Below are 27824 nucleotides of genomic sequence, written 5' to 3' on the forward strand. Positions count from 1 at the left end.
AGTTATAAATAACTTTTGCTATCTTTGTTAAGTTTTTCTATAATTTTTTTCGGTCGATTTTCGTTAACTTTTGCATTTTACTGTGTTTCTATGAAAAACGCTGTATAATTCAAATTCTACAGGGGTACAAATTACGTTTTTGAATTTCGTAGATGGTACATATTAAGAAGAAGACATTCATAATCTTTTACATTAAAATTTCACGATTTTTCCGCCGAGAAAAGAAATTTTCCGTAGCGTGGAAGACACAAAATTTGAATCGTCGAATTAGACTACGAATTAATTTTTTTCTCAATATTTTCGAGAGGTTCAAATTCTAAAATAACTATTTTTCGACTGGTGCTGATTAAGGCAAGGCTGGTGGTGTATTTTGTTTTAGGAAATAAATATTTTTTTTATCAGAGTTTTCTACTTTATCATCCGAGTAAACAGCTGTTTCTGTGGATGTAGGAGTTTAAGAACACACGTCACCTTAGGACTTTGTATATTAACATGTCTAATTAAATTTTAGAATGTAAAAATTACAATAAAACTATTTTCAGTTGGTAAAATTTAAGGAAAACCAAGAAATCAATTTTTTTCTTAAGAAATAAAAGATTTTCCTGTAAAATTTATCAGTATTACAACTGCGCAAAAAACATTGTATTATTCAAATTCTACAGGGGTACAAATTAGTATTATATATTTTTTAGATGATGCAAATTAAGAAGAAGGCATATTCATATTTTTTTTTTTCAAAATCGCATATTTTTCTGCTGGAAGATAGATTTTCCACCGCGCATGCGCAGTAATACGTTAATTTGAATTGCTAATCTACCATACGAAAATTTTTTTTTCTCTATTTTTAGAGAGGGTACAAATTCCAAAAAAATATTTTTCTGATGGTACAAATTAAAATGAAACTAGTGGTATTTTTTTTTAAGATATTAATCACTTTTTTGCCAGAAGTATGAGTTTTCCGAAATATCGTTCTTTCAACAAATTCCAAAAAAGCATTTTTCGGGCGGTACATATTAACACGAAGCTAATGGTATATATTTTTTTTAATAAATCATTTTTCTGCCAGGGTCGTTTCGATAGATAAACGCTTGTTCGTTGGTTACAGGGGGCCTATTCTGAAAAAAAATTTTGTGGTAAATCAGTTTGTCACTTCAGTTTACCACAGAATTAATCACTTTAGATGTGATAAATGCTTATGACATGTGCTAAAATTTTTTTTCAGAATAGGCCCCGTGCTAAAATTTTTTTTCAGAATAGGCCCCCTGATGGATATACACCATTATTGTAGCACGCGTCCTACGCAAGTAGCAGACGATATAATGCATGCAATTAGGCACATCCACAATATATAATTGCTTAAAAGAAATTGTTTGCTGGGGTAAAGATATTATTGGATGTTATTTATTTAATGATTTTCACGACTATTCTTTTATCATTTTTATATGCATATAGTTAGTATTTGCTATTTTGGGGAGACAAAAAGAACATTGAATTGAATCCAATCTTGTCATAAGTTATAAAATAAATAATTTATTATTCGTAATTTGAAAGTTTAGACTTTTGAAAAAGTGGATAATTTTATTTATTTGCCAAATGTACAAACAGTTTCATCTTATTTGTAACCAAATTTTGTGTACATGACTTATCAATCAAACCAACAATCATCTAATAACTCCTGCCAAACAATGTATAGAATTTGGCTTTTTCTTCGCAGTTTTTATAAATGCATTTCAATGTGTTTATGTTTTCAACACTTCCATCTGGTTGTTTAAATGGTATGCACAAGCTTTTAGCTCCCATAGAAGGTGACCCATCATCAGTAGCTTCATCTCTGAAAAATGACAATGTTATAATGATTACATATTAATAAATAAACATAAAAGATTTTTAGAAAGTATTATTACCTCGCGCTGTCTGCTTTTATTTTGTCTTCGCATTCAATTTTACCACAGAATGGAGCAAGAATCAAATTCTTTTCATCCAAAAGTGAGCAGAATTCACTCCACTGATGTGATTGTTTGATGTGCTCATTCAATTCAAATGTTGCTCTGTAAAAATATTTATAAAAATAAAACTATAAAAATAAACTAAACCGGTCACTAACTATAGGTAAATCGCAAACAGTAATACGAACTTTTCAAATAAGTTACATTGAATTTGATCAAGTAATTTCCGTACGGACGAGTTAGCTTCAGAACGTTTTGCAGTTATTCTCTGAGCAGTATCTCTTCTAACTAGAGTAATTTGACCTTTTTCCAAATCTTTCGGTCCCAATTCAACGCGTACTGGTACACCTTTCAACTCCCAATGGTTGAATTTCCATCCTGGACTGTAGTTATCTCTATAATCTCCTTCAACTCTTATGCTGTTACCGGCCGCCAATTCGTTTTCTAATTTCTTGCATTCATCCAGTAGTTTATCTCTTTTCTCCGTGGTAGTAGACGCAGTAATTCCACACGGTACAATAACTGCTTGAACTGTGGCAACTTTAGGAGGAATAACAAGACCTTTGTCGTCTCCGTGGATCTAGAGAGACACATGTAATGATGAATATAAATAATTTCATAATTACGTAAACGTATCTCATAAAACTAGATAACGTACCATTATCATAACTCCAATTGTTCGTGTGGTGATTCCCCACGAATTTTGATAAACGAAAATTTTTTCGTTTCCCTCTAGATTGCTTTCAACTTGAATATCAAACATTTTTGAAAAATTTTGACCCAAGTGATGACTTGTACCACCTTGAATGGCTCGTCCACTTGCAGAAATATAAGCTTCTACGGTCGTAGTGTAGTCGCCACCAGCGAACTTTTCCTTTTCAGTCTTACGACCTTTTACGACTGGTATTGCTAAATATTCCTCATATATCCTGGCGTACAAATCTAATATTATCAATACTTCTTCATCGGCCTCTGTTTTTGTTGCAAAAGCTGTGTGACCCTCTTGCCATAGAAACTCTCGAGTACGCAAGAACGGTTGAGGATGTTTGAATTCCCACCTCTAAAAAATTATATTGTTAGCAGTTTCTGTAAGAGAACCGAATACTTTAACGTTTCAATTTTTTTAAATACTCACAACGACATTGTTCCATTGATTGAGTTTTAGCGGGAGATCACGGTAAGATTTGAGCCATTTAGCATAAGCTGGGTACATGACAGTTTCCGAAGTTGGTCGAATAGCAATGTGCTCAGCCAAATCTGATTCGCCACTCTTGGTTACCCATGCTACCTCGGGAGCGAAGTCGGTAATATGATCCTTTTCTCTTTCAAGAGCGGATTTACTAACGAAAATGGGGAAATAGCAATTGCGCACACCTAACTTCTTGATTTCTTTGTCGAAAAAGTCTTTAATAATATCCCAGATACCGTAACTCCAGGGACGAAGAATGTAGCATCCTGATACATCGTAGTACTCAATCATTTCTCCTTTAGTAATGACTTGCGAATACCAATCAGATAAATTTTCATTCTTCTTTGCTTCCAAACCTAATCTCGTTCCTGTCTTTGTATTCTCGTCCTGAACTGCAGCAACCTTACTAGTTTCAGATTTCTTAGCAGCCTTCTTAGGAGCTTTAGCCGATTGTTGCTTGAGAGCTATAGCTGATTCTTGCTTGGGAACTTTTGGTTTAGCATCGGGTAGAGTTAAGTTATCGTCGAAATGAAAGACTTCTTTACTCACAAGGTCTTTGCATTCATACTTTAAAGGAAAGTGAACTGAGTATAATTTTTTATTTGCATGGATATCTGGTTTAAAAAAGTTGCAGTGTCTCACTTTATTATCCTGCGGCTTGCTTAGTTTTTGTATATTGAAATTGGCGTTATTTTCAATAGATTTTTTAGAACTTAACCCTACTGGTTTCCAGTCATTACCAGTTAATTGTTTGAATTCATTTTTGAGTGTAACCAATTTAGCCACTTCTTGAGCTATTAATTCAAGACTGGTCTTTTTAGTCAGCAGATACTTGATTGCCCTGTTCTGTTTTTCTAGTTCAACTGATACTGTAGAAATTGATCTAGACACCGTCATCGTCATTCTAGGCCATTCGGTACCCGTGAATGATCTAAACTTAGCTCTTAAACGCAAAAGGGTTTTGCGTTCGGCATCAACAGCCGCTGTATCCATTACAGACTCATCGAGTTTCGTTAGTTTTGTCATCTGAGCTAAGATTTCGTCATTTATTTTTTCCTAAACAGTGAATAAGTATCCAATGAAAAAAATGAAACTATTCAAAAAATCGATGACAATTTAACATGTACGTAGATGGAATCAAATTTGTTATTTTAGACTAATATTATAAGTATAGAAAAATAAAAACTGTCACCACTGAATGTGATATGACCGATCGCATGTACTGAAAAATGTATAAGCGTATCCAATTCCAGTATCTATAGTATATGTATTGTATGAACAATTGTATATAACCCGATCATTGATTTAGAATTTTTAAACCGAACACATCGAAAGTTATTTCAGTTGTACAGACCTCTGAAGTACTAGGATCAGGAGAAATTAAACCTTGCTTCCAGTCTTTATTTGCGATTGTCTTGTACTTTTCTTTCAAATTTAACAAAATCTTCTCTTCTTCATCAATACTGGCTTCGTCTGCTCCAAAAATTTTTAATTCTCGTACAATGTAACCTTGTGCTATTATTTCTTCATTAATTTTATCGGCTGTTTCTCGGATGCGTTGTAATTCCTATAAATAAATATGACATAATTTTAATTGCATGGAAAAAGACTTCAAGGATGAAGTGATTGGAAAAACAATTGCCATTGAAGCAGTGCTTTTTGCTGGCGGAACTACACCGGGCTTCCAATCTTGACCTGTGATGCTCTTATATTTTTCCTTCAAACTCAACAGATCTTTAACTTCACAGTCAATAGTTGCTTTATCAGCTTTATCAGCTTTCAAATTTCGAATTTTATTTCCTTGAGCGATTATTGCATCATTTACTTTCGTAGGACACACCTGATCGTCCAATTCCTGAAACGAATTAGTTTTAATACTGCACACAGGTAGAAAAATTAAATAGTATTTTGAAAAAATGAATAATATTTACATTACGTGGACTTGAAACTGGAGGCGGTATTGATCTTAAAAGCCAAAATTCACCTGTCATCGCTCTATACTTCTCTCTGAGAAGAGTAAGTATACAATATTCTTCATCAATAACTGTTTTGTCAGCTTTAGCATCTTGTAAAGCTTTTACTTTATTTTGTTGAACTATTATATCTTCTATGATTTTGAGTATCGATTCTGGTGAGTGTTTTTCCTAAAAAATACAATATTCTAGCTTATGTACACTCTTACGCAATTAATAATTATTATAAATGCAATCCATCCGTAAACAACAATATTAATTTTTTTCACAAGTTTAAAAATATTAAATAGTAAAATTATTTAAAAAATAGGTTTTAGTAAATAAGCATCAGGTCAAGAGAGCATATGGTGATATTTGATGTGCTGTCTACAAACGCAGTCAAAAGAACATTGAATAAGTGACGCAAGCAAAGTGCTGTATAGTTCTTTCATCGTCGCTATAAGAGACGGGAAGGATATTCGGATGTCGTAGGTATCGTACGAAAGTAAATTGAAGATTTAACTCTCAAATTTATACCCCCTTTCTCTACCTTGAAATTCAGTTTAACCTAATTAAAAAATTTTTCCGTTGTAGTTTTTACTATCACTTAATTTTTTGAATATTTTTTATTCATTTCCTTTTTTTTTAAACTGTTGAATTTTATTCCTAAACATTTATGCTATTTATGCTATTAATGTAAGTATTACTTCCGAATTTAATTGTTATTTCTATGTTCATACAACCATGAAGTAAAATGATATAATTTTTTGGATTTCAATTCTTATTAAAGGTCGTTAATAATACTTTTTAAAACAGAATTATGCATTATTTTTTAATACGGCTGTTTAAAAAAAAATGTGATATGTTATTAATCAGAAGCTTACTGGTCTGGTATTATAAAGAGTAGGTTTGTCCGGAGCACCCGGTAGCGTGATTGTGCTGTGACCATCTGGGATGTGGAAAAGAATTAATGGCTGTTCGCGGAATGAATGAACGGTAGCTTCTGCATATGGGACATCGCAACGGAAGAAACCTTTTCTTTGAAGTTGAATAATATCTCCCTTTTTCACTTTGCAGAGCTCAGCTTCACCAAGCATTTCTATTTCTCTCTGTGAAATAACAAACAATAAATATTTTAAATTGCCATTTTCAAATCAACAAAGTTTAATATTGCATAGTCCTTTTTCAACTTATAGAGTAACAGTTGTTAATGATTTAAAAACTTAAGATTACCCTTGTATCGTTTGCAACGAAGTTTTTGAAATCTTCATCTTTTCCTAATACTGGTTTTATAATGATGTGGCCAAAATAAACAGCAAAGCATGGAATCTTGATAATTTTAGGTGTTTTATTAGCAATTTCTGTACTACTATCAGCCAGCCATGTTAATTTCTGTGTATATTTGAAATTTGTATCGTTCAAATTGAGAGAAGCATCGATTTTAATGATTTTTCCACATTGGCGATACATTTTTTCAATCATGATATTGCCCCAATTAATAAATGTAGCATTCTGTCCCTCAATCAAACTTTGCGCGTCTTCTTGCTCAATTAGAACTCTTGAGCTAACCCGTACCTGTTTCGTGCCAATCGATGGATCTTTTGGATGATTTGCAACTGTAAGGAAGCCTTCTATCGCACCTCTAACTTCAACCGGGACAGTGTCTCCAACGGTTAAAGCCGTGTATCTAAAAAAGTAAATTCAAATTAAAAATTTTTTCTATTTTTCAAAGATTACTTTAGATTTATATTTATTTACCGAATAGCCACGGGATCAATAACTTTCTTATTGAAAGCCCATATCTTATCCCATTCCATAAATACAACTGATCGAGAACTACCTTGAGCAATTATGAACTGTTTCAAGCCTTCCACTGTCATTCCTCTGCGTAAAATACCTCTTACTGTTGGGAATCGAGGATCGTCCCATCCATCAACTAGACCTTCATCAACAAACCAAGCCAATTTACGCTTAGACAATACTGTATTCGTCATATTAAGGCGTGAGTATTCCCAAATGTAAGGTCTGTTAAGATTCAGCTGTTCAATGAACCAATAAAATTGCTCATCTCTGTCATGGTATTCAGTGGTACGCAGAGTATGTGTAACATTCTCTAGTGCATCCACAATAGGACATGCAAAATCATATGTCGGATAGACCCTGCAAATAAAAATAACGAAATATTGATTATCTATAGGTTAATGTTTGTTAAATTAATTTAACTAGTTAAATTTGATTGAATTAATTTTTTTTCTTAAATCTTACTTATATTTGGTTCCAGTACGTGGATGATGCTCAAGTTTACACCTATAGATGGTAGGATCTCTCATACAGCCATTTGCTGACTGGTAATCAATTTTAGCTCTTATACAATATGTTTGACCAATAGGTGTACCTAGTTGCATTTCTTTCCAAAAATATAAATTCTCTTCTAAAGCTGCAAGGGTAACAATTGTGAAAAAAAAATTAAGTTTAAAAATTGAACAGAAAATATACTTACAATTGCTTCTATTACTGGATGGTAATTTTTTATCTCTCTGTTCTTTCATTTGTGGTGCTGGAGTATTATCTGCATATGCTTTACCATCTTTTAGTAACTTCTCACAATACTGTAACATTAAATCAAAATAATCAGATGAGTGAGTAAAACGATCTGGTTTGATTTGAAGCATTTCAAGATCTTCTAAGATGGCTTTTTCAAATTCTACATTCTCTTTGGCAGGGTTTGTATCATCAAATCTCATAATGAGTTGACCTTTGAAATTTTCAGCATAGTATTGATTTAACAGTGCAGCTTTGGCATGACCAATATGTAAATATCCACTAGCCTCGGGAGGAAAACGTACAATGACCTTTCCCATTTCAGCACCTGGTAATTCAATAAATTTTCCTTCTTGTTTTCTCTTACCAATTTCCTTAGATTTATTAAATTTATTAATTTCATTTTTGGAAATAACTGATAAAACCTTTTCAACTTCCGGTAATCCAAGCATTTGCTTGTACCATCTAAATAAGTTTGGATATTTGCTTTTAACACTACTAATATCAACCAATGAATTTAGTTTTGAAAATACACAAATATCTGCAATTGTTAAATGTTTTGCTACTAGCCATGTTCTAGGCATTAATCTGTGGTCTAAATAATATAAGGCATTTGTAACTTTATCAGGAGTATTAAATGTTTTTTCAGAAAATGTCAACCAATGATCAACCTCTGTTTTTTCGAAAGGATCTTCACTGCCTATAAAAAAAGGAGTTGTTAAAAAGTGCTTATAAAAAAACAACTATACTTCAAATAATTAACTTAGTCATTCATAGCTTACCATACAGTTTAGTTTTTTCAAGTCTTGATAAATAACGAGCCACATCACTTGTTGTATCTGCCCAAACATCTTCATCATTGACAAGAAATTGAAGACTGACTGGATTATATCTACTAAAATTATTAGACCACACAACTTCTAAATCTGAATTCAACTTGGGGCGAAGAATCTCAGCAATGATCAAAGCTCCTGTGAATGAGCACATGTGTTAAAAATAAACATACAATCAGAATTCTTTGAAAAAGTCATAAACATTAGATATTAAATTATACTAAACAAAAGAAGTACAGTAGTAATAATTATAATAGCAGTTCTCTTATGTACATGATTAAAAAGCCGGGTACCATCATCACATAAATTATAACGAGTTTCACAGTATAATGATATATGCAGTAAAGGTTACTTAATAAAAATAAATTGTAACTATCACAAAAAATGGCAAATTGCATACCAACAGGAGGATCAGCAGCATTAACAACAAGTTTGAAAGGCATTTTGTTAAGATATTGTGTATCGTGCAAGTTTTACTTGATCGAAACAGAGGTTAGAATTAAAGAATCAGCATCAAGCATGAACGATGCGAGCAAAGGTTCGTTGATGCGTGCCAACAGCCAACAGGGTAACGATCGCTTAGATCTTTGTATGTATAGTGCCTGTAGTACGCGCACAGTATATTGACTACGTGCAACAAAAAGAGATAGACTGCAAGGTTGCGTAGTAGGCGAGCATGGTACTCCCGAGTAAGAGAGAGATAGTTGAATTGGCGAGCCTCGCGCATGCGGCGTGGGAAGCACAACGCACACATCCTAGCATACAATGCAAACGTTTTTAAGGCGTGCGCCATCTAAGTTTCGTCTGCATGTCGTCATAAACAAATAGAAAGGGGAGTGCGAGAGGTAGTGGCTAGCGAGTCGGCTGCTGCTGGCTGGTTGTTAAAGCTATTGCCCAGATCTGGACGTGCGCAATCTTATCTGCTTTAAATAAGTCAATATGTGCTACAGGGGGCATTTGCACTTGGTGCATATGCCTGCAAGGGGAAGGGCGGTGATATATAAGTAAAAAAAAGGCTGTGAGTTTAGTGTTCAAGTTGCCGGCAACGGCAGCATATCATTGCTGTCGTTTCCCTTGTGTATTAGTGCTCTTTTATCTTTACCGCCTAGCTTTCAAGGAGCTTATGACCAAAGGTTCATTGCTTAATTTTTTCACACCTTTTTCCTCGCGCCTCTCGGCTCATTCATGCTTGAAATGAAAATCACAAGTGAGGCTTATACTCACGTCCAGTCGATCGGCGAAGGATGAAGGAAAGACAGCCAGAGCACGCACACCAAGCTGCTTTCGACGCTTAGTATTCAATTGTATTTTAATGTTAATGTTCAATCTGTGTCAGGGAGCTGAAGTTCCCACTAGGCCAGATGCGCCGTCGTCTCTTGCACACGCCAGATTATTTTTCAAGTTCTAAGAATTGCTAAAAGAAACTATTGTCGAGAGCTTGCGAATTTCGTAAATTGCGTCTTTTAGAATATCATTACTTTTTTTATATATTTAGAATATACTTGTCGCAAAGTGCAAAATGCCGACAGCGAAGGAAGATTTCGTCGATCTTCTAGAGGAGAGACGAAAAGATTGGGATATCTTGTGGGTTTCTCGTTCAATGAAAATCTTGCCTCCTCATCAATGCCCGACGGAACTCGTTTATACCAGAAAACAAGCAATCGAAGCCGTTCTTGTCAATCCCAGAGTTGTTTATGCTATTCAGAAGCTGGCTGATGCTCGAAATGTTCCTGCATCCGCAGTTGTTGCTGAAGCACAGGATATCCTTCAAGAAATGGCAAGCAAGTCACACTTGCCTACTGTCAGATGGATGGGTAATTGATTTGTTAAGCTTAAAAGCTTGAAGATATTTTATATATTGAATAGGAATTCATCTATTGGCTTGTTCTTTCATTTTTCAGGTCTACTAATAACCAAAGTCATAAAGAGAATTTTAATGAGTATTAGAATAAATGAAAGTCTTCTTTTTAGAATTAAAGATCAAATGTGTCTTTCCCAGGTGCAATACATTTATGCACCAACTCACAGAAGTTACCTAGATTTTATATTACTTTCTTATATCCTTTTTTCATATGATATGGCTTTACCAAATATTGCTAGTGGAATGGATTTTTATAAAATGAAAATTGTTGGAGAATTGTTGAGACAAACAGGAGCATTTTACATGAGAAGGAGCTTTGCTTTGGATCCTCTTTATAAAGAAATATTTAGAGCTTATGTTAGTTCTTTAGTAGAACACAGTGATAGAGCCTTAGAATTTTTCATTGAAGGTACTAGAAGCAGAAGTCAAAAGACTTTACCACCAAAGTTTGGTAAGTTAAACTTTTCTTCTTATGTAATTGTACTGTCATTTCAGTATAAAAAGTTTCTGAATGTACAAATTAACTATAAATAATGATTTCACAAAATTAAAAGCTCTTTGAAAAGACATTGCCCATTGTGTACTCCAGATACAATTATCATCTGATTAGCAAGTTTAATCTAGCAATAGCTTTGAGATAAAATATTTTCCATTATTTTTCTTTTATTATTATCATCATTAGTGTAGAATGTAGGGAATTTAATAAAAATATCTTAATTCTTTGAATGAAAAAAGTGAAAGCTCTATTGATAGTGATTAGAAGATATATATCATACTTTTGTAAAATAATGATTTCAAATTTAATTGGTTTAGAGCTTTGAAATAAAAGATTGTTCCGTTATTACTGAGTAAATCCTCGTAGTATGAGTAAACAAAATTTGTATTCAAAGAGAATATTTGAACATATAGATATGTAGAATAATTCATTAAGCACGATCTTTGGTCGTATGTAATTCATCAAGTAAAAAGTTAATAATGTTTAAATTAACAAAAAATGTCCGATATTCGACCATCGAAAATCGGATTGTAATTATTATTTTACGCTGAGAAAACACCAGCTAAAAGTAAACAATAATGGCTTTATATAATTTAAAATAACAGCAATCTGTTTCTTATAAACTAACTTTTTAAACAATTTACAATCTGGTGATAACTTATCCGATCCATTGCGTCCAAGATTTTTTCAGCAGAAAAATGTAGATTATAAAATGGATGGTTACCTTTTAATAAATACGATTCATACATTGCAGGTTTACTTGCAACTGTATTGGAAAGTCTACTTCGGAGCGAAGTACCTGACATTCAGTTTATACCAATTAGTATTTCGTATGACAAACCTCTGGAAGAGCTTCTATTCGTTTATGAATTGCTAGGAGTGCCAAAGCCAGCAGAGAGCACGACCGGCTTGTTTCGCTCTCTTTCAATATTACGTGAGCCTTTTGCACACGGACATGTGTATGTGAAAATTGCACCGCCAATATCGGCTCGTGACTATGTGGATATGTCAATACGCCAAGCGAGTGCCTTAACGCTTCATTCTAAACTACCCGTTCATATCGCCAAAAAATGCGCATACGACATTATCGATTGCCACAAGAAAAATACCGTTCTCACGCCATTCAATCTCATTGCTCTACTCTTCAATGAGAACATTCATTCTCAAGAGAGAAAATCTTACACATTAGACAAACTGTTTGACGATTATCGTTGGATTAAGAGCATTTTTATTGGAACATTTAACGCCATCGTACATCCTGCGGCATCAAAGTAATCTACTCAATTATTTTTTCACCAAGTGATAATATTTTCCTAATATGCTAATTCAAATAACAAATCTTATTGCAGTATTATTTCAACTACTGACAAAGAAGATGTCAAACAAGAAATACTAGAATCGTTGAAAACGCACAGAAATTTGATCGAAATTGATTCACTACAAAATTTAAGATTGAGGAAAAGACACATAGGCGTTTCTCAAATTAAAAGTGTCAAAGGACACCTATTGAGTGAAGAAACTTTGAAGATTGCCGTGCCATCGATCAATTTAATGATTTACGTGAATCCTGTTTTTGCATATCTTTCGAAATTGTGTATTGCAGCATTATGTACGAACACCTCTTCAGATGGTATTACATTATTCATACTTACTTAATATTTTTAGTTGGATGGTTGTCACAGAACTTTCTGTTTGCAGACGTAGCACTGAAACGTTACTCAATGTTGAGATTACTACTTAGCGCAGAATTTGCTTTACCTACTGACGTTAGCGAAATTGAATTAATTAAGGAATTTCAAGAAACGACTGAACTTTTAAATAATAGTTATATAAATGACTCTAACGAAAGCCAGTTCGATAATAATAACAAATTACATTCCATTTTGACAAATTTATTGATTCCATACATCGGATCTTTATTCGTAATGTGCAATACTCTATTACAGGTAAATTCGCTTGCGCCTATGCAGCATTTTCATACATAATGCTATTTTAAGCATCTTCGTTGGTGTATGTAATTTTTTCAATTTACAGTGGCCGAGCTCTATTGAATGTGTAGAAAAAAATATTATAACTGAATGTCAAAGAGGCATTGAAGCATCGTTTTACCAACCATTAGGATTTATTAAAAATCCGTACTCATTGTCGTTAGATACGTGTGGATCCATATTATCTAGTCTTATTTTAGTCGGAAATGTTAACCGAGATCAGAATAAGTTATGTAAACCAAATCGAATGAGTTTGGAGGAACTGATCGTAGATCTCTATGATATTATGAAAAGACACTCTAATGGATCTTATTTTGATATTTCCTCCTCATTTGTATTAGCAGATATACCAAATTTGCAAGCTAAATTATAGTTACCATGTATCTAAGTCATGTTTTTTAATTATATATATTGTAATAAAATTATGTTGTTAATGAAGTGATATTGTGTTTGTTTTTCTCATACTTACAAAAAGTCCCTTTATAAAAAATTGATGGATGCCATATTGAAGCACTTTATGCGTGATGATCTGATTGACTGAGATATGGTCACGAGATATATTGTTATGTGGCGGCAAATAAGCGTGTATGTATTATTTCGACTCGTTTTCTGAAACTACTGTCATTGAGTAAATTATTTAGTAAAAACAAAAGGTTATTTCTTGAATTTTTTCTAATTATTTTTTATTACTAATCGATAACGTGGTTTTTGAATGTGTAAGATTGTTAATAATAATTTGACCCGTGTATTTAAAAAGAATTAAAAGATTATTTATTGCAGTTTAGGATTTGATAATTCATGAATTTGGAAACGTGAAAATGTTTTACTAATATATATATTTCATCACTGTGATGTGTGTTTGGTAAAAAATTGAAAACTTATCTTTAAAAAAGTTTTGGTGTTAAACATGTTAATCAATATAAATAGAAATGAAAAAGACGATAAAGAGCGTGCGAAGCGCTTTTTACATTATCTAGTATTTGAAAAGTTTGAATAAGTTGAACAGAGCTCTTTATTTTCGACTAATGGTAATATCGATCGTATTTATAAAATTATCTTACCTACATGTGTAGAAAAAGTGGGGGTAAACCATCAGATGTTTATAGGTTTCTAAAAATAAATACACCGCAATCGCTCGCGGCCCGGTATTCAGTTTGGCTCTATTCATCTCTGGTTAGGCTCAACAGATCGATTTAGTTAGTTAGATACTGTATATTTTTGAATTCGTCTTAACAATAGTTTTGTTTTGTTATAATTCAGTAACTAGTATAAGTCAAATTATGTTGAGGATCGTGTTATTGTTGTCGTTAACATGTGTGCTTACTTTTTTCGTTTATTGCATAGTTGCCGATCAAACAGGTAAGCATTTTATTTTATGGCCGAAACTGAACGAGTTATTTCACTTATTCTATAATATTTTAAATAAATTATCGTTACAGCCAGTAGAGACGATCCTGAAAACTACTGTAAATGCGTTGGTTATAGTTGCGGTTGCTGCAGTAAAATCAACGTTGAATTCCTGTTAAACGCAAAAGGTATTTTTTATTGATAATATCTAATGAACAAGGTATAAAATATAAAAGCATAAACTTATGTCAACAAAAACAATTTATAATTGCAGTGTGCGCAAATATCTCTTATTTGCCTGACCAGTATGGAATTTCTGTTACAATAACTTACAATGATAAAATAATATTCAATGAAACAGATTCAGGTGAGTGTGTATAGTACTGCATTTTGGTTTTCAAATTCTTAGAACAATCATATACTTTCAAGAAAAATCATTAAAGCTTTGTTCTTTACTTGTGTAAATAACTAAAAAAAATTTAATATTTACTTTACAGTTAAGAATCCACCACCTTTTTGCATTGTTCACATTGATAAAATAAAGATGGAATTCTGCTTAAGATTCTATGACCTTGATATTAAAAACAAATGTTTCTCTGGCTGTGGTGAATTGGAGATAAACTTCTACAAGGTCGTGCCTCTCCAGAAATTCAGTTTAGGCTGTTTCGGGAAAAACTGTAAAATATCGCCAACTTTACTTACAAAAATTTTGAATACTTTTTACGGCACGACAGATAAAAATGACAAACAAGACGAACCTCAGCCTGAAGTCGTATTGATATAAATATTGCGTTAATTTAATCATAAGCGTTTCTCTTAATTTTGATACACTTTTCGTTGATAATATTTCATTTCTGTAGTTTTACCGTTAATTAGTTATGATTAACTATTTACAAACATTGAGATTTCAAACTTTGTTTGCAAACGTTGTTAATAATACGATCATCATCGAGTAGTTCTATCGGAATATTAGTCCTGCGACAAAATGCAAAATTGCTGGACGATAAACTCTATTTTCATAATGTATAGAATAAGCACAAATGCGTTTTGTAATAATGCCAACATTGACTCGTTGTGATAAATAGTATTATCTGTATGAGTATACACGCGCATCCATCGGAAGTAGATAAAATCTTGATTTCTAATTCAGCATTCCGATCAACATGTGTCTCCGTGGTCCACTGAACTCGCTCTGTAAACATTCGACGGTTGATGTTCAAAATAGTGTTCAATAACTTTTTTCTAAGAAATAATCCCTTAATAGTGAATTTATAAATCTCATGAATACAAATTAGAATTTTTTCGTTAGAATTAAAAGTACCCTTTCCGTAGTAATAAAAATGCGCTAATTCAACGAAAAAGATGCGGGGGATTGAGATAATACGTTTCTTATTTTGAAGTAACAGTGCATTTATTAATGGAAGAGAAAAAAAGAAACGTAAAAAAAGAATGATCGTGCAGACACTTTTTTTGTTTTGAACGTTCGTCTGTATAAATTATATTATATGGATGCGATAAGTCGATGCTCGTTAATCTTGAAGACAGATAAGGGATTAATTCAACACCGAAATCAGGAGCCTTTTGACATCGCCACCGCAATCGCTCTGTAAAATATTTCGAAAATAATTTTGATTAACTTTGTTAGTTTAAATATAGTGTGAACTTTTGCTTTTCAATTTTATCTCTTTTTGTACTACTAACAAAGGTTATCGAAAGCAACATGACTTGTATGATAAGAAAAAATTAATTTCTTTAGTTACTGATAAAATTTGTTTAGTAAGCATTATTCCCATTGAGATTATGACATATGAGTTCAGATGTTCAAAGTATTCAGTCGGAGATTAGCTTATACAACATATTACAATGTATTTTTATAATAAACCAATATTGATAATGTTGTTTTTCATAATATTTTATGAGCTCTCTTATACCGTACTGTATCCTATCAAATAAATAATTTTATAATTAAAATAGTTTAATAATTATTGCTAAGCTTCATTTTAAAATGAAAAAAAGACTGATTGACAGGGATTTTGTGAAAAAATACTCTATTATTTAGACTTCAAATGTTTAATTCTAACACTGTTCAATACACATAACATACCACTTCTAAAATATGTACTTTTCTTATTATCAACATTTCCATAAATACGTGAAATCTTTTACAAAATAAAAGTTTGAAGATTTATACTATAAAATTAGGCCAATGTGATTCAGGCTCCATTTTAAATGTAATTTTTTTCGTTCAATACAGTATATCATGCGCCCATACTTACGACAGCATTCGCTTTCGGTGCGCGTAGTCAAAGTCAGCGTCACGTTTATTATTAAACCTCTATTCCTTGAAACGCACCAGCTGCATAGCATCTCATGGCTCGGTGTCTCAAGTAAAGGAACTCAATAAGTCTTTTTTTTATTTACGGACAAATAATTACTGATTTTTATGATGAACTATTAAGATAAGTTATAATCTGAATTTATATTTATGCATGGAAGAAAAAAAATAAAAAAAACAAACTCCATGCCCCAAACGTTTAGAAAGCTATTATTAATTTATGATAACAATGAAGATTACACCAGAACATCTAAATAAATAAAAAAACAGAGAAAAGATCGTGATGACAATGGTGAACTAAGAAAGAAGCACACGAGAGCAGATATATATTGTTGACTTTGCATGTTTTCAATCGACGGGTGAGAGGAGAGAGAGAGAGAGTGTGCGTGTGTCGTAAATTCAGCCGACCAGAGTAAGTAAGAGTCTCTTGTAGTCTCCCGAGCAGTCGTCCTGAAATCGATCGAAATTAAACCACGAATAGTACTGATTAAAGGCGCAACAGGTGAGAAGTAGCATATTATTAATTACTCATTAGTCGAGTGCAATAACGAGAAAAAAGTATGACGAATAGGAGCATATAATGATTCCACGAGGGAGGAGAAAGGGGTACTTCAAAAACATACAGAAGAGGAAGGGGCGAGGTGGATACGGGCTCCAAAATACTCACGTCAATGTCGGCGGCAAGTTGAGTGCCGTACATCTGCTCGTAGGCCGCCTTAATGTCACCCAAATCGATTTCGGAACGAGCGACGACGATTCGGATAAGAGTTCTGTCGTCCGTGCCTGCTCCCTTCATGGCCGCCTTCAGCCGCTTAGCGAAGTACATGGTCTTGTCGCGGGCGCACCTCACTGTCGAGGGCATTAAATCCTGGTTAGTTGATTGCGCGTGTTTCACGCCACGGGAGAGAGAACGAAAAAGAAAGCAATGATTTGCCGAACCGACCGACGGCCAGATAACCAGTCTCGAGGTTGCCACCGAATTCGCTCTTGACTGCATCTTCGATGCTGTTGCCGGTGATGCGCTCGTACTCGTCAAAGATCTTGCGCAGCTGAGGATAGCTCTTGGTGATAAGAATGGCATTAAAAGTGCTCTCGTCGGTACCCCACTGACCCTCCCCCGCATCGACAAGTCTCTGGGCATCGACCGCAGCTTCCGACTCGTTGACGTCGGGGTCCTCGTCTCTGCTGGCCTATAATTCCATTTGACCGGTTATGTCTGATAATGATTTGATTTATGCGGGCCTGTTAGCGAAAATTTCGGTAGACTACTTACGCAGCACAGAGAGACGAGCAGCCTTTGGAAGTGGCCGGAAGTGTCACCCTTCAGGTCGCTCTCGAGATCGTTGCCGTACTCTACGATATAATGAATTAGGCGGTTGTTGGTTCAATTAAGAGATTATGCAAGACACTTCGTTGATTAAAATCGCAGATCTAATCGCGTGATGCGACAAGCCTCTCACATTTAGTGCTTTTAGGTGGAGTAATAGAGTTTAAAAATAACTTGCTGATTTGAAAGACGATCGAAAGTTCATCGTTTTTGCTCTTTATAGTTCCGTGAAAACACGTGGCGAGATTTTCATTCTAATCAAATGTGCTTGATTTTGATTTTAGTTTGTAGATTTTATTTTTCAGACAACTCGCGTACGCAACATATAAAACTAAGCTGAAGCATCGTTAAAATGTACCTCGATTTCCTTTAATTCCACGCCAATCCGACATTTTCAAACGTGAGTCATTGTAATTTAGTAAGATATTAAGTTTACAGCTCTATTTCAGTTGACATATTTTACAAGTTCTAAAAAGTTAACTAACTAAAGTTATTATGAGAAAACGTTATTATTCGACGGCCTTGGTTGGCATTATTGTCATTAACTTCGCAAGCTTGCGATATAGTAGACCATCAAATAAAGCGCTCAATCTATACATTCCAAGGAACAACGAAGTATCAGTAAGTCGTCATTTGGAATCGCGCAGCTCGAATGAATCATCTAATCAGAAGTATTCATCAGTCCGTCATCCCGCATATCTGTGACAAATAAAACCAGCAAAGCTCCACTCACTGTCCTTGTAGACTTCGGAGATGGTCTTGATGCCGTAGTTGCTGAGCGAAGCGAGTATCTCGATGATGGTCTCCTCGTCGGTGCCGGTACCGCTAATGGCATGATGTAGCTCCTTGGCGTAATACTCGGGAAGCGGCGTCATCAGAGCAACAATTGCGTCCTCGAAGTTACCGCCCAGCTCGGACTTAAGCTCATCCAGGAGGTCCTTGCCGTACATGGTCTTGAACTTATCGGCAATGGCGAGGCGTTGCACCACTCCGCGATGGGCAAGCACGTCGATGATGGTTTGCTCGTCAGTTCCAAGGCCCTTCATCGCCTTGCGCAGCATCTCCGCGTCAAGCTCTGGCTCGAACGGATCAGCTGGGTAGATCGTTGGTGTACACTGTCATATATTCAACGATCAGTTTGAGTCGGCTGAGCGATTTAATTTCTGGATTCGATCTATCGGGTCTGATTTGTCTCTAATTCGCCGGTATTCGTTGTACGCTAAATTCCGGACGCCAAAACATTCGAAACATTTTGCGCTAGTCATCTCGTCGTAAAATATAGTTTTATAGAGAAACAATTGAGACCGGGAAACCGGTAGAAAAGCGCGAACAATCGATTAAGTTTGTGCTTCGACCGAAATTTATAAGAAGTAAGACGAATGGCGCGAAAGCTCGCAACACAGTGCACTTGGCGCTCGTGCGACGACGAATAAGGTCGAGGTCACGCCACTGCAGCTGCTCACAGCTCATGGGAGCGCGTTTTGCTGCAATGAAACAATTATTTCTGTGATTCGGGGAAAACGCGGCTGCATTTAGGTCGCTTTAGTCGAGTTCTACAGTGCGACAATATTTCGGGTTCGATTGCGCGCTCCAACGGCAAGTGCGTATCGACGTTTACTCGAGCTCGTTAAGCTATAAGAGCTACGATCGTGGCTCGTCGTATACAGACGATTGCGAGATGAGCGCAACGAATTTTTATCGCGCGAGCACTAATTACTCGTGACTTGGCGGAGCCAACTTCGGCCGTCTGCACCACAGTCGGCGATTCGGAATTCCGTTCGCGAGCGCAGGCAGAACAGTTAATGGCTGATAAATGATGTCCCGCCGTTATCTATGGCGCCAGCACGCGCGACGCATCGTCGTTGCTCGAATCTACTGTTGGAATCTTTCAAGGCCGACCGATGGAAAATCATTCGAAAACAAAGTGGTGAAATTCGTTATTCGTCTCGGCTTTCTCTCTTTTTCCACATCGCTATTTCCCGCCATATCGATTGACGCGCGAGATACAGAGCGCACTTATGTTGCGTTACGAAAGACTATCTTTCAATATCTGCAGCGCGCGGTAATGTCTCTCGCGTGCGATTACGCCTGTCGGCACTAATGCGCGAATAGATAGCGCGTGGCATCGCCTTTGAATTAATCAGCCTCGGCCTTGGCTGAGTCAGCCGGTGGAGGACGATTTTTCTTTCCACGACAAGCTGGACCCCCGAGAAAACAAGATTCGCTATGGTTTTCCGTTTCCTTCGCGCGTCGCGCTAACGTTGTAAACACCATTTACGCGGCTGATTGCTCTTAAAGTCATCACAGTTTGTCAAAGAGTGTCGTTCAATTTACACAGTACATTCGAGGTCGTTGTCTATGTAATTCAGCATTGATACATAACAAGCGTGAGAATGTGCGTGGATCTAGTGAAATCGCGCGCGACGATCGAGGAGAACGACACTCGTTGCTACCGAGAAGTCATCCGTGAAACTTTTCTTTTACTGACCTGTATATGGTAGTACTGGGAAGCCGACATGATTCCGATTGATGGTTTCTGTAACAATATTAATGCCAATGTTACTTTTGCAATGCCACTAAGGACGGCCTTGGGTGAAAACAATAATCTCAGTCGATCACTCGAAACAACATTCTGACGGTGAGTGAAAATTAAAACGAAAATTAAATTGAGTCGAGAGCAAAGGATCGCATTTCCAAAGACATAAATTGAGATCTTCTAAGTGGGTTACGTAGGTCTTCTGGAGCAAATCAATAATCCCGAAGGGAATTCTACATCGACAGAGATAAAAACGGCCTCCAAAACGCGGAACTAGTGTGCTGGCACGTAGTGTGGCGTCACGTTACTGCCACGGCATCGGCAAGGTCTACTTTCTGAGAAAGCTCCGCCGGTAGATGGATTTTTCTCCGCATCAGCGGAATCAGCAACTCGAATGTTGCCGAAGAGCCGGAAATGAATGGCGCACAAACACCTTGTCTACGGTAAGCGAACAAACGAATTACCACTGCGAGTGTATTCGTAGATGCCGGGAGGAGGAGGTGGAGGAAAAGCGATGCGTCCGCCTGCCTGAAGAGTCGACGTGCAACTGAGTAGCGAGCGTATCGCCGCCGTTTCCACTTGGCTCGCCGCCAGGAAATATGTATATATATATATACTGGGTGTGGCGATAGAAACACCAGAGAGTCGGAGAGAAAGACAGAAGTGCCGGCAAAACGACTCGCGGCAGAAAAGCAAAGAGCCGGTCCCTTTCTCTTGTACGTCTATACTGCTGACATGGTGAGACGACGAGAATGACGATAGAGCCTGTGGGAGTCGGCGTGCGCCTACCTTGTTTCTGTTACCAGTTTTCTGTTTCTACCAGGGGTTTTCCTGTGTGGGTTTCATTTCAGCGGCTGACAGCTCGGATGACACTTGTTTTCTCGTGGTTGTCGTTTAACATAGCAAAACGGGCACAACGAGAAATCCCAGATTAGCGGCTATCAAGTTTTTGATTAATAATTAAAAATCCGAGCATTCATACGGCCAAATGAGAGTTGTGTCGCTTTTCTAAACGATATAGGGGAATCCTCCGAGAGAAACAAATGGGCAAAGTAAAAATGACTAAATCCACAATTTGAGGTGGACGGCACCCGCGATTTTAGAAAATGGCGTAAAATGGCATGCAACTGGAAAAATTTCATTTCGCGGTGTCCGTTATTTGACTTTGTTACATTTGGAGTTACATATTTTCTATGTTCATGTGATTCGTATATATATATACACATATATTAAATAAATATGTATCTTTTTTTTTTGAGCGCGTAACAAGACTTGCTTTCGTACAATAATACGTAGTTTTTTTAATAATATAATAAAATAACGATTCGCCTAGATGATGGTAAGGCAGATTCCTCGGCTTTTATCGAAATGGTATTGTATTGTCCGCACGCGGTGTGAGAGGCGAAGGGTTTTTACATGCGTCGCCTGACTCGAAAGCACATCATCCACCTGATTTGGCGTATCCAATGTTTGCGATTGATTTTATTGTACGACGATGCCCAGTCGAAATATTTGAAAATCAAAATGCATTTCTCCGTGTGCGAATAACAATTGATTTACGAATGAAAACTATCCAGCATTTATCTCGAAATCGCGCAGTTCCCGTTTCAAGGATGCGCTCGAACGACGTCCGAATCCCTTTCGACGTGTGACTGTAATTTAAATCGACGATTTTCGAGTTAAAGATATAAAGGTCTGCGGAACATCGCATATTGCAGTTGTAAAATACAGGGAATGATTCAATCAGTCAATCAATCATTCGACGAGTCGACTATTTTTAGTCGCGAAATTCGATTAGAGCTAGAATATTCCCGCATCTCTTACAATGCCGGCGAGCTGGCAATGAAGAAAGCGATTCGAGCATGGAAGGAGTCGTACTTGGGAGTCGTACGTGGCAAAGTAAAAGGTGGGAGTTGGGCGCCGGCGACGAGAGCAAAACGTTCTCTCGAAGGATGACGCATTCGTATTACGATACCTGCCTTCTCATTTTTTTTTCTGTACGGAATCCCACTGCAGGAAGAAGAGAAGGCGCCTACAGAATTTTTAATTGATGAATCGCGTGACGTGTCGCCGCGAGCTCATTTGTATAATTAGAAGTGCGCGTTGATGACTTATTGTTGCGGAAAGAATGTTGCAGGGTATCTATTTCCGAGCGTTATGCGTTGTTTAGTCATAGTCACCTAGTTGTCGACTGATTTCGTATTGCGTTTCATCGCAATAAAAATGCCAAAAAGTAGTAAAAAATTAAGGAGCGTAGAGGACGGCCACTCGCTGTAGTGAGAAGGCCAGTTAATAACGATGAGCAAGTGTGCTATCCTTCTCTCTATATATATCTCTCTCTTTCTCTCTCGCGCGCGCGCACGCACGCCATACACTTTAATAAATTGAGTTTCACAGTATAACGTCGGCAGTGAATGCCTCGTCACGAGGAAAGCGCGCGCGCGTGAGCTGGAATCCTGGCTTTCTGGGTTGCCGTTATTAAAGGGACAATGTAATAACAGTCCTTAATTGAAGCTTTGAAAAACATTCATCAAGTTTTCTCACCGTTGCGTGTACTTTTCTTCCATTATTTGTGAATTTTTATTCAATAAAAATTACTATATATATGGCCTTCTGAATTTAATACAAAGCCTTTTGAAGCTTCGTAAATGAATCATTTTTTACAATGTATCCTTTGATAAAACGACAAAATGCTCAGATAGTGATAAACGAGTAGAGTATACCGACGATGCTGTATTGGATACTTTATTAAAGTTCAATACCACTATGAACCAGTCGATCCGTTCTCCTTACTATAATGATATTTGACTGAGCTGTTCCGTGACCTCATTCATACTCTATTGTTTATTCATCAAACTTCTAATATAAAGGTGCAAATTGTGGTCGAATTTTCTATCCATTAATTTTTTGATTGCTTACTCAAAAACCATACGGTGCTGATAATAGTGTTTAAATGGATAACTTTTATTGATTAATAGTCACTCAAAATAGAATCAAAATTACAATTACTAACGTATAATTTTATATTTTAATATAAATATTAACGTTTATGAAAAGCTTAAGCGCTGATAATAAGGAATTGCTTAAAAATTCATTTTTCAATTCAAATGAAATACTTCACTCGGAGTTTGAAGTTTTGATACTAGAGGGTACCACTTTTCATTTTGTTTTGTCACGTGGTACAGCAACAGCACAGTCTCCTGAAGCTGCAGTTTCCATGGTAGTATCTGGTAGTATACACGTGCTGTTTACAGTGATATTTTGTTGGTTAGATCCGTTGAACAGTATTAACGCCTGATAATCTAAAATGCTGTGTAAATAATATTTTATTAAAAAAATACTAATTAATAAGTTATCATGCGATATCTCTTAGAAAACGTTTACTAAAAATCATGAATTTATTCGTCGTTAACAGGTGAATTTGTGGTTAACGAAAGATTCAAATTAGAAATATTAATAAGATTTTTAATATTTTAGATATGAAGATGAAGAGTGGAAAAAACAATCTAATGAGCCACAAGACCATTTATCGGAGTTATTTAAGAAAATCGAACGGAGAAAACGTGAAAAGGAAGCAGCAGCAAAGGCTGCACAAGAAACTACTTCTGCAGAACTTAGTGCAACAAACACAGTTGCACCTACAGTTGATACAAATAAAAAAGGCAAAAAGAAAAAGGGAAAGAAAAGAACACATGACATCTCAGAGGGTGTCAACACGACTGGTGATTTAAATAGACATGAGATAAGTCTGAAAAATGCAGAGAAATTAGGTTTTCAAGAAAATAATGCAAAGGAATGTCATCCAAGTGTCATAAATAAAGCAGACTTTACTATTTTGGGAAGTAAAACACATACAAAAAAACAATTAGCTAAAAGAGTGTTACCACATTGGCTTACCCATCCAGAAATAGTAAATGCAGATTTAAGTAGTGGCTCTAATCTAGATGAAGTTGAAAATATCTTAGGTTCTAAGTTGATTGAAAAGCTAAAAACAGATGGATTTAACAAGCTGTTTCCTGTACAAGTTCATGTACTGTCTTGGCTTTTAAAATGTGACAAAGATTATAAAGCTGGCAGGTGGACCAGAGATACTTGTATATCTATGCCGACAGGAAGTGGTTGGTTGTAATTCTATTTGATTTATCCACTAAAATTCACTGAAGTGTTTTTAATTATAAAATTGTTTTATAGGGAAAACTCTAGCTTATGTTTTACCAATAGTACAGTTACTTCAAAACAATTTTGTACGTTTGGTTAGATGTCTTGTGGTTTTACCGGTTCAAGAATTAGCTACACAAGTTCATGATGTGATGGTAAAATACTGTCATGGTACATCATTGAGGGTAGCTTTAATTTCTGGAGCCTCGTCATTTAAAGATGAACAAGAAAGGCTTGTACAAAAATGTATACCATATTATGTTTATCATAATACTTCTTTTATTACTACTGTTGATTTAATTTGGATAATTTTTTCTTAGGTGAAAATGGACAATATTTAAGTCGTGTAGACATAGTCATAGCTACTCCTGGTCGTTTAATTGATCATGTAAAAAAAACTGATGGTTTCTCACTATTCGCATTGAGATTTTTGGTCATTGATGAAGCTGATCGTTCCACAGATTGGTTGCAGTATATTCCTTTTCCTCATGCGAAACCTCCTCCATTGATCGTAGAAAATATTCGTAAAAGGTAATTTTTTAGATGTAAATTGTAGAAGTAACATTTTAAAAATAAAATTTTATTTAAATTTTAGAAGTTAAATTTTACACATTTAATATCAATACTAATGATAATGATTTTTCTAGCTGGAATATACCTGCTCAGAAAATTCTTTTAAGTGCCACACTATCTCAAGATCCTGAAAAACTTAGTAGATTAGGTTTATTTAGACCAATTTTATTTACATCAGCTAAAGTTAATTTAAAAAACATTGACAAAGACATTAATCTTGATAAAGACTTAAACCAGTTTGTGAGTCGTTATGGAAATCCTAGTCAGCTAACAGAAAGAATTATAGAGTGTACATTGCAACATAAACCACTTGCTCTATATCAACTACTTACAAATAATGAGCAAGTACAGAAGTCTTTAGTATTTACTAACTCAAGTGAAGCTGCTCACAGATTGGCTATACTTTTACAATCATTACTGCAAAATAAAAATGTAACTGTGGGAGAGCTTTCTGGGCAATTGGGTTCAAAACAACGAGAAGATACACTTGAAAAATTCATTCAAGGCACATTACAAGTGTAAGTTTATCAATAAGCTAATAATCCATTGATTAATTGAATGCTTAATTAAGTTTTAATGATTTTTTATAATTTAAGACTCGTAAGCTCAGATGCCTTAGCCAGAGGTATCGACGTTCCAGGAATTAAACTCGTTGTATCTTACGATTTGCCGAAATTCGTAAAAGGTTACATTCACAGAGCTGGCAGAACATGCAGAGGTGGAAATTCAGGAACAGCTGTCTCGTTATTGCAGGCAAATCAGACAGCGCAATTTACTGCAATGTTAGCCAAAGTCGGTAAAACCGTACCGGAGATTGAAAAGCTGGAGTTAGACAACGTAGCAGAGACTCTAAAGTACGAAAATCACTTGAAAATTTTGCAAAACAAGCTGTCAAACGAGCAAGAAAATCATTTGAAAAGAATAAAATCTCGTAAACGTAAAACATTAAGCAAAGAAGATCTAAAATTATAGAAAATTCAAAATAAAAATTTTTTTTATTGTAATAATCAGAACAACTCCAAGAAATTACAAAAGGAATTGATTTTAATCAATAAAAACCTCATAAACGTCGAAAAACGATATGATGGCATTATTCATGTACAAAATATAGAAAAATAAACATAAAAATGTATACGGTTTCGTTGAATAACATCGATAATAACATTTTATTGTCTGAAGTTAATAGTATCATACATAGTACATTCTTCTTTTACAAATATGTACCTTATCATCCTATAGATAATTTTTTTCAAATTCAATTTAGCAGTTTTGATTTATAACGTTTGTATCATCAATCACACAAATCCCGACCAAGGCAATATTTTTCGCAATTTAATTAATATACAAAAAATAAACATCACATAATGACTTGGTGAGATCATCCACAATAATATTCCTCTTTTTTATTGCTGCTAGCAATTTCTGCAACTTTTATATACGCAGTTTATAAAATTTTTAATAATCGAAAGAAAATCATTTTGTTTGACTATATCCTTTTCTACGTAAAGCTACATTTTTTTATTGTTCGTTGTATTTAGCATTTTTTTAAATAATGTGACAGTAGTACTTACTAAAACAAATTAACTTAGCGAAAGATAATTTGCTAGAACGTTATTCGGATTTTATTACATATGAAATTACGAATTCTACGATGCTTTGGCAGTAATGCTCTATTATAAGTAGAAGCATTATAAAGGAATTGCAGGCATTTCGTGTTAGGAAATGCAATATATATATTTATATATATATAGCGCATCAGTCAATCGCATTTCGAAATAATTTGACTAAATATGTTTGATTTTTCAGTCCAAATTCATCACTAAATATGTAGATTTAACTAATTTTATAAAAACAATAACATACCACTGCATTGATTACAATAATTTTTCTGTCTATTTTTTATACCCATTATCGTATAGTATTTTCAAGTTACATTCATTATAGATATCTTAACATTTGTTCATCAGACACTTTTTCTCAAAGAATGATTCTTACAATCATCAAAATATATATTACTGAATTAGTAATATTAACTGCTTATGTATAATATATTGTGATTTATTTACAAATTCTAACTACAGGTAGTACCGGGCAGTACTTTGATCAACATTATGGCTTTCATGCGCTGTGGCGAAGCTATTAAATTCTCGCGCATATCAGAAAAGCTGCTTTATTTCATCCAAATAAAAATTAATGCGAACAACTGTATCATTTGTGAAATACTTGTACATGGTAAATACTTGACATTTTATTTTCGTTGACGAATGTGAATGGACCTGCGTTACTTTTTTTATTTGACGTCGACGATTCGGTATTGAATATAGGCAAAATGAAATATTAGAGATACGCGTTAGATTTTAATAAGCATTCCAAACTATTCAACTTGAAGGTAATTTTCCTCCTTTAGATTACTTCAGCTGATTATACTTGTTACTATCTAACTTTTATTCGCGTAGTTTCTTTACAATTTTTTTTATTTTGATGAATTTAATATTAAAAATAAAAATTCGTAGGTACTCATCATAACGCGCATAATACCTCGCGTTTATCGAACGTTTTAAATGGTACACCCATACTTATATCATGCACGCTGATTATGTTGTATTAGATTAACCACAAAATTAATTAATGTCGATCATGAAAGTCACCAACGTAAGCTATATTATATTATTCATTCAAACTGGAAGTCAATATAACATTCGATAATTAGTAAATAATAAATTCATCAACAACTCTAGCATC

At 35.0% G+C, this 27824-nt stretch overlaps 5 protein-coding genes and 2 long non-coding RNA genes across 13 annotated transcripts; 5 read left to right on the plus strand and 2 right to left on the minus strand.

Moving 5' to 3' along the window:
* Positions 1-1537: 1537 nt before the first annotated feature.
* LOC131669140 (bifunctional glutamate/proline--tRNA ligase) lies at positions 1538-9016 on the minus strand. Of its 2 annotated transcripts, XM_058943818.1 has the most exons (16): positions 8862-9016; positions 8411-8599; positions 7588-8328; positions 7353-7524; positions 6846-7247; positions 6321-6774; positions 5972-6196; positions 5067-5279; positions 4778-4990; positions 4490-4702; positions 3778-4191; positions 3082-3702; positions 2605-3006; positions 2135-2526; positions 1905-2048; positions 1538-1831 (listed from the first exon to the last, which is right to left on the minus strand). In XM_058943818.1, exons 1-16 carry the CDS (start codon positions 8902-8904, stop codon positions 1666-1668), a joined length of 5004 nt encoding a protein of 1667 aa, XP_058799801.1. In that variant the 5' UTR covers positions 8905-9016; the 3' UTR covers positions 1538-1665. The 2 variants fall into 2 exon arrangements, with proteins under 2 accessions (XP_058799801.1, XP_058799800.1); XM_058943817.1 differs by having other exon boundaries at positions 3082-4191.
* Positions 4504-5939, plus strand: LOC131669143 (uncharacterized). The gene is made up of 3 exons (XR_009302346.1): positions 4504-4639; positions 4744-4832; positions 5419-5939. It is a non-coding gene; the product is annotated as an uncharacterized LOC131669143 (long non-coding RNA).
* Positions 7215-7544, plus strand: LOC131669144 (uncharacterized). The gene is made up of 3 exons (XR_009302347.1): positions 7215-7284; positions 7369-7403; positions 7477-7544. It is a non-coding gene; the product is annotated as an uncharacterized LOC131669144 (long non-coding RNA).
* Positions 9017-9023: 7 nt separating the features above from the next.
* Positions 9024-13257, plus strand: LOC131669142 (dihydroxyacetone phosphate acyltransferase). Of its 4 annotated transcripts, none has more exons than XM_058943819.1 (7): positions 9024-9594; positions 9798-10275; positions 10363-10773; positions 11573-12089; positions 12168-12448; positions 12517-12764; positions 12853-13257. In XM_058943819.1, the coding sequence occupies exons 2-7, from the start codon at positions 9981-9983 to the stop codon at positions 13177-13179; spliced, it is 2079 nt and encodes a 692-aa protein (XP_058799802.1). In that variant the 5' UTR covers positions 9024-9594; positions 9798-9980; the 3' UTR covers positions 13180-13257. The 4 variants fall into 4 exon arrangements, with proteins under 4 accessions (XP_058799802.1, XP_058799803.1, XP_058799804.1 ...); XM_058943820.1 differs by having other exon boundaries at positions 9957-10275; XM_058943821.1 differs by having other exon boundaries at positions 9024-9479; positions 9957-10275.
* A 514-nt stretch (positions 13258-13771) lies between these two features.
* Positions 13772-14939, plus strand: LOC131669110 (uncharacterized). The gene is made up of 4 exons (XM_058943749.1): positions 13772-14165; positions 14246-14341; positions 14428-14520; positions 14651-14939. The coding sequence occupies exons 1-4, from the start codon at positions 14087-14089 to the stop codon at positions 14935-14937; spliced, it is 555 nt and encodes a 184-aa protein (XP_058799732.1). The 5' UTR covers positions 13772-14086; the 3' UTR covers positions 14938-14939.
* On the minus strand, positions 14397-20919 carry LOC131669109 (annexin B9-like). 3 transcript variants are annotated; one of them, XR_009302342.1, is made up of 8 exons: positions 20816-20919; positions 20304-20351; positions 18549-18930; positions 17762-17841; positions 17432-17678; positions 17156-17337; positions 14912-15345; positions 14397-14828 (listed from the first exon to the last, which is right to left on the minus strand). XR_009302342.1 is itself a non-coding variant. In XM_058943748.1 (7 exons), exons 2-7 carry the CDS (start codon positions 20331-20333, stop codon positions 15707-15709), a joined length of 972 nt encoding a protein of 323 aa, XP_058799731.1. In that variant the 5' UTR covers positions 20334-20351; positions 20816-20919; the 3' UTR covers positions 15363-15706. The 3 variants fall into 3 exon arrangements, 2 of the variants coding, with proteins under 2 accessions (XP_058799731.1, XP_058799730.1); XM_058943748.1 differs by lacking the exons at positions 14397-14828; positions 14912-15345 and adding an exon at positions 15363-15757; XM_058943747.1 differs by lacking the exons at positions 14397-14828; positions 14912-15345 and adding an exon at positions 15775-16938.
* Positions 20920-23589: 2670 nt separating this feature from the next.
* Positions 23590-26054, plus strand: LOC131669118 (probable ATP-dependent RNA helicase Dbp73D). Its single transcript, XM_058943757.1, has 6 exons — positions 23590-23766; positions 23829-24469; positions 24543-24755; positions 24830-25040; positions 25157-25600; positions 25679-26054. Exons 1-6 carry the CDS (start codon positions 23744-23746, stop codon positions 26052-26054), a joined length of 1908 nt encoding a protein of 635 aa, XP_058799740.1. The 5' UTR covers positions 23590-23743.
* Positions 26055-27824: the final 1770 nt, after the last annotated feature.

Source organism: Phymastichus coffea, unplaced genomic scaffold, assembly GCF_024137745.1.
Source record: "Phymastichus coffea isolate CEN01 unplaced genomic scaffold, Cenicafe_Pcof_1.1 PCOF00087, whole genome shotgun sequence".
Classification (NCBI taxonomy): Eukaryota; Metazoa; Arthropoda; class Insecta; order Hymenoptera; family Eulophidae; genus Phymastichus; species Phymastichus coffea.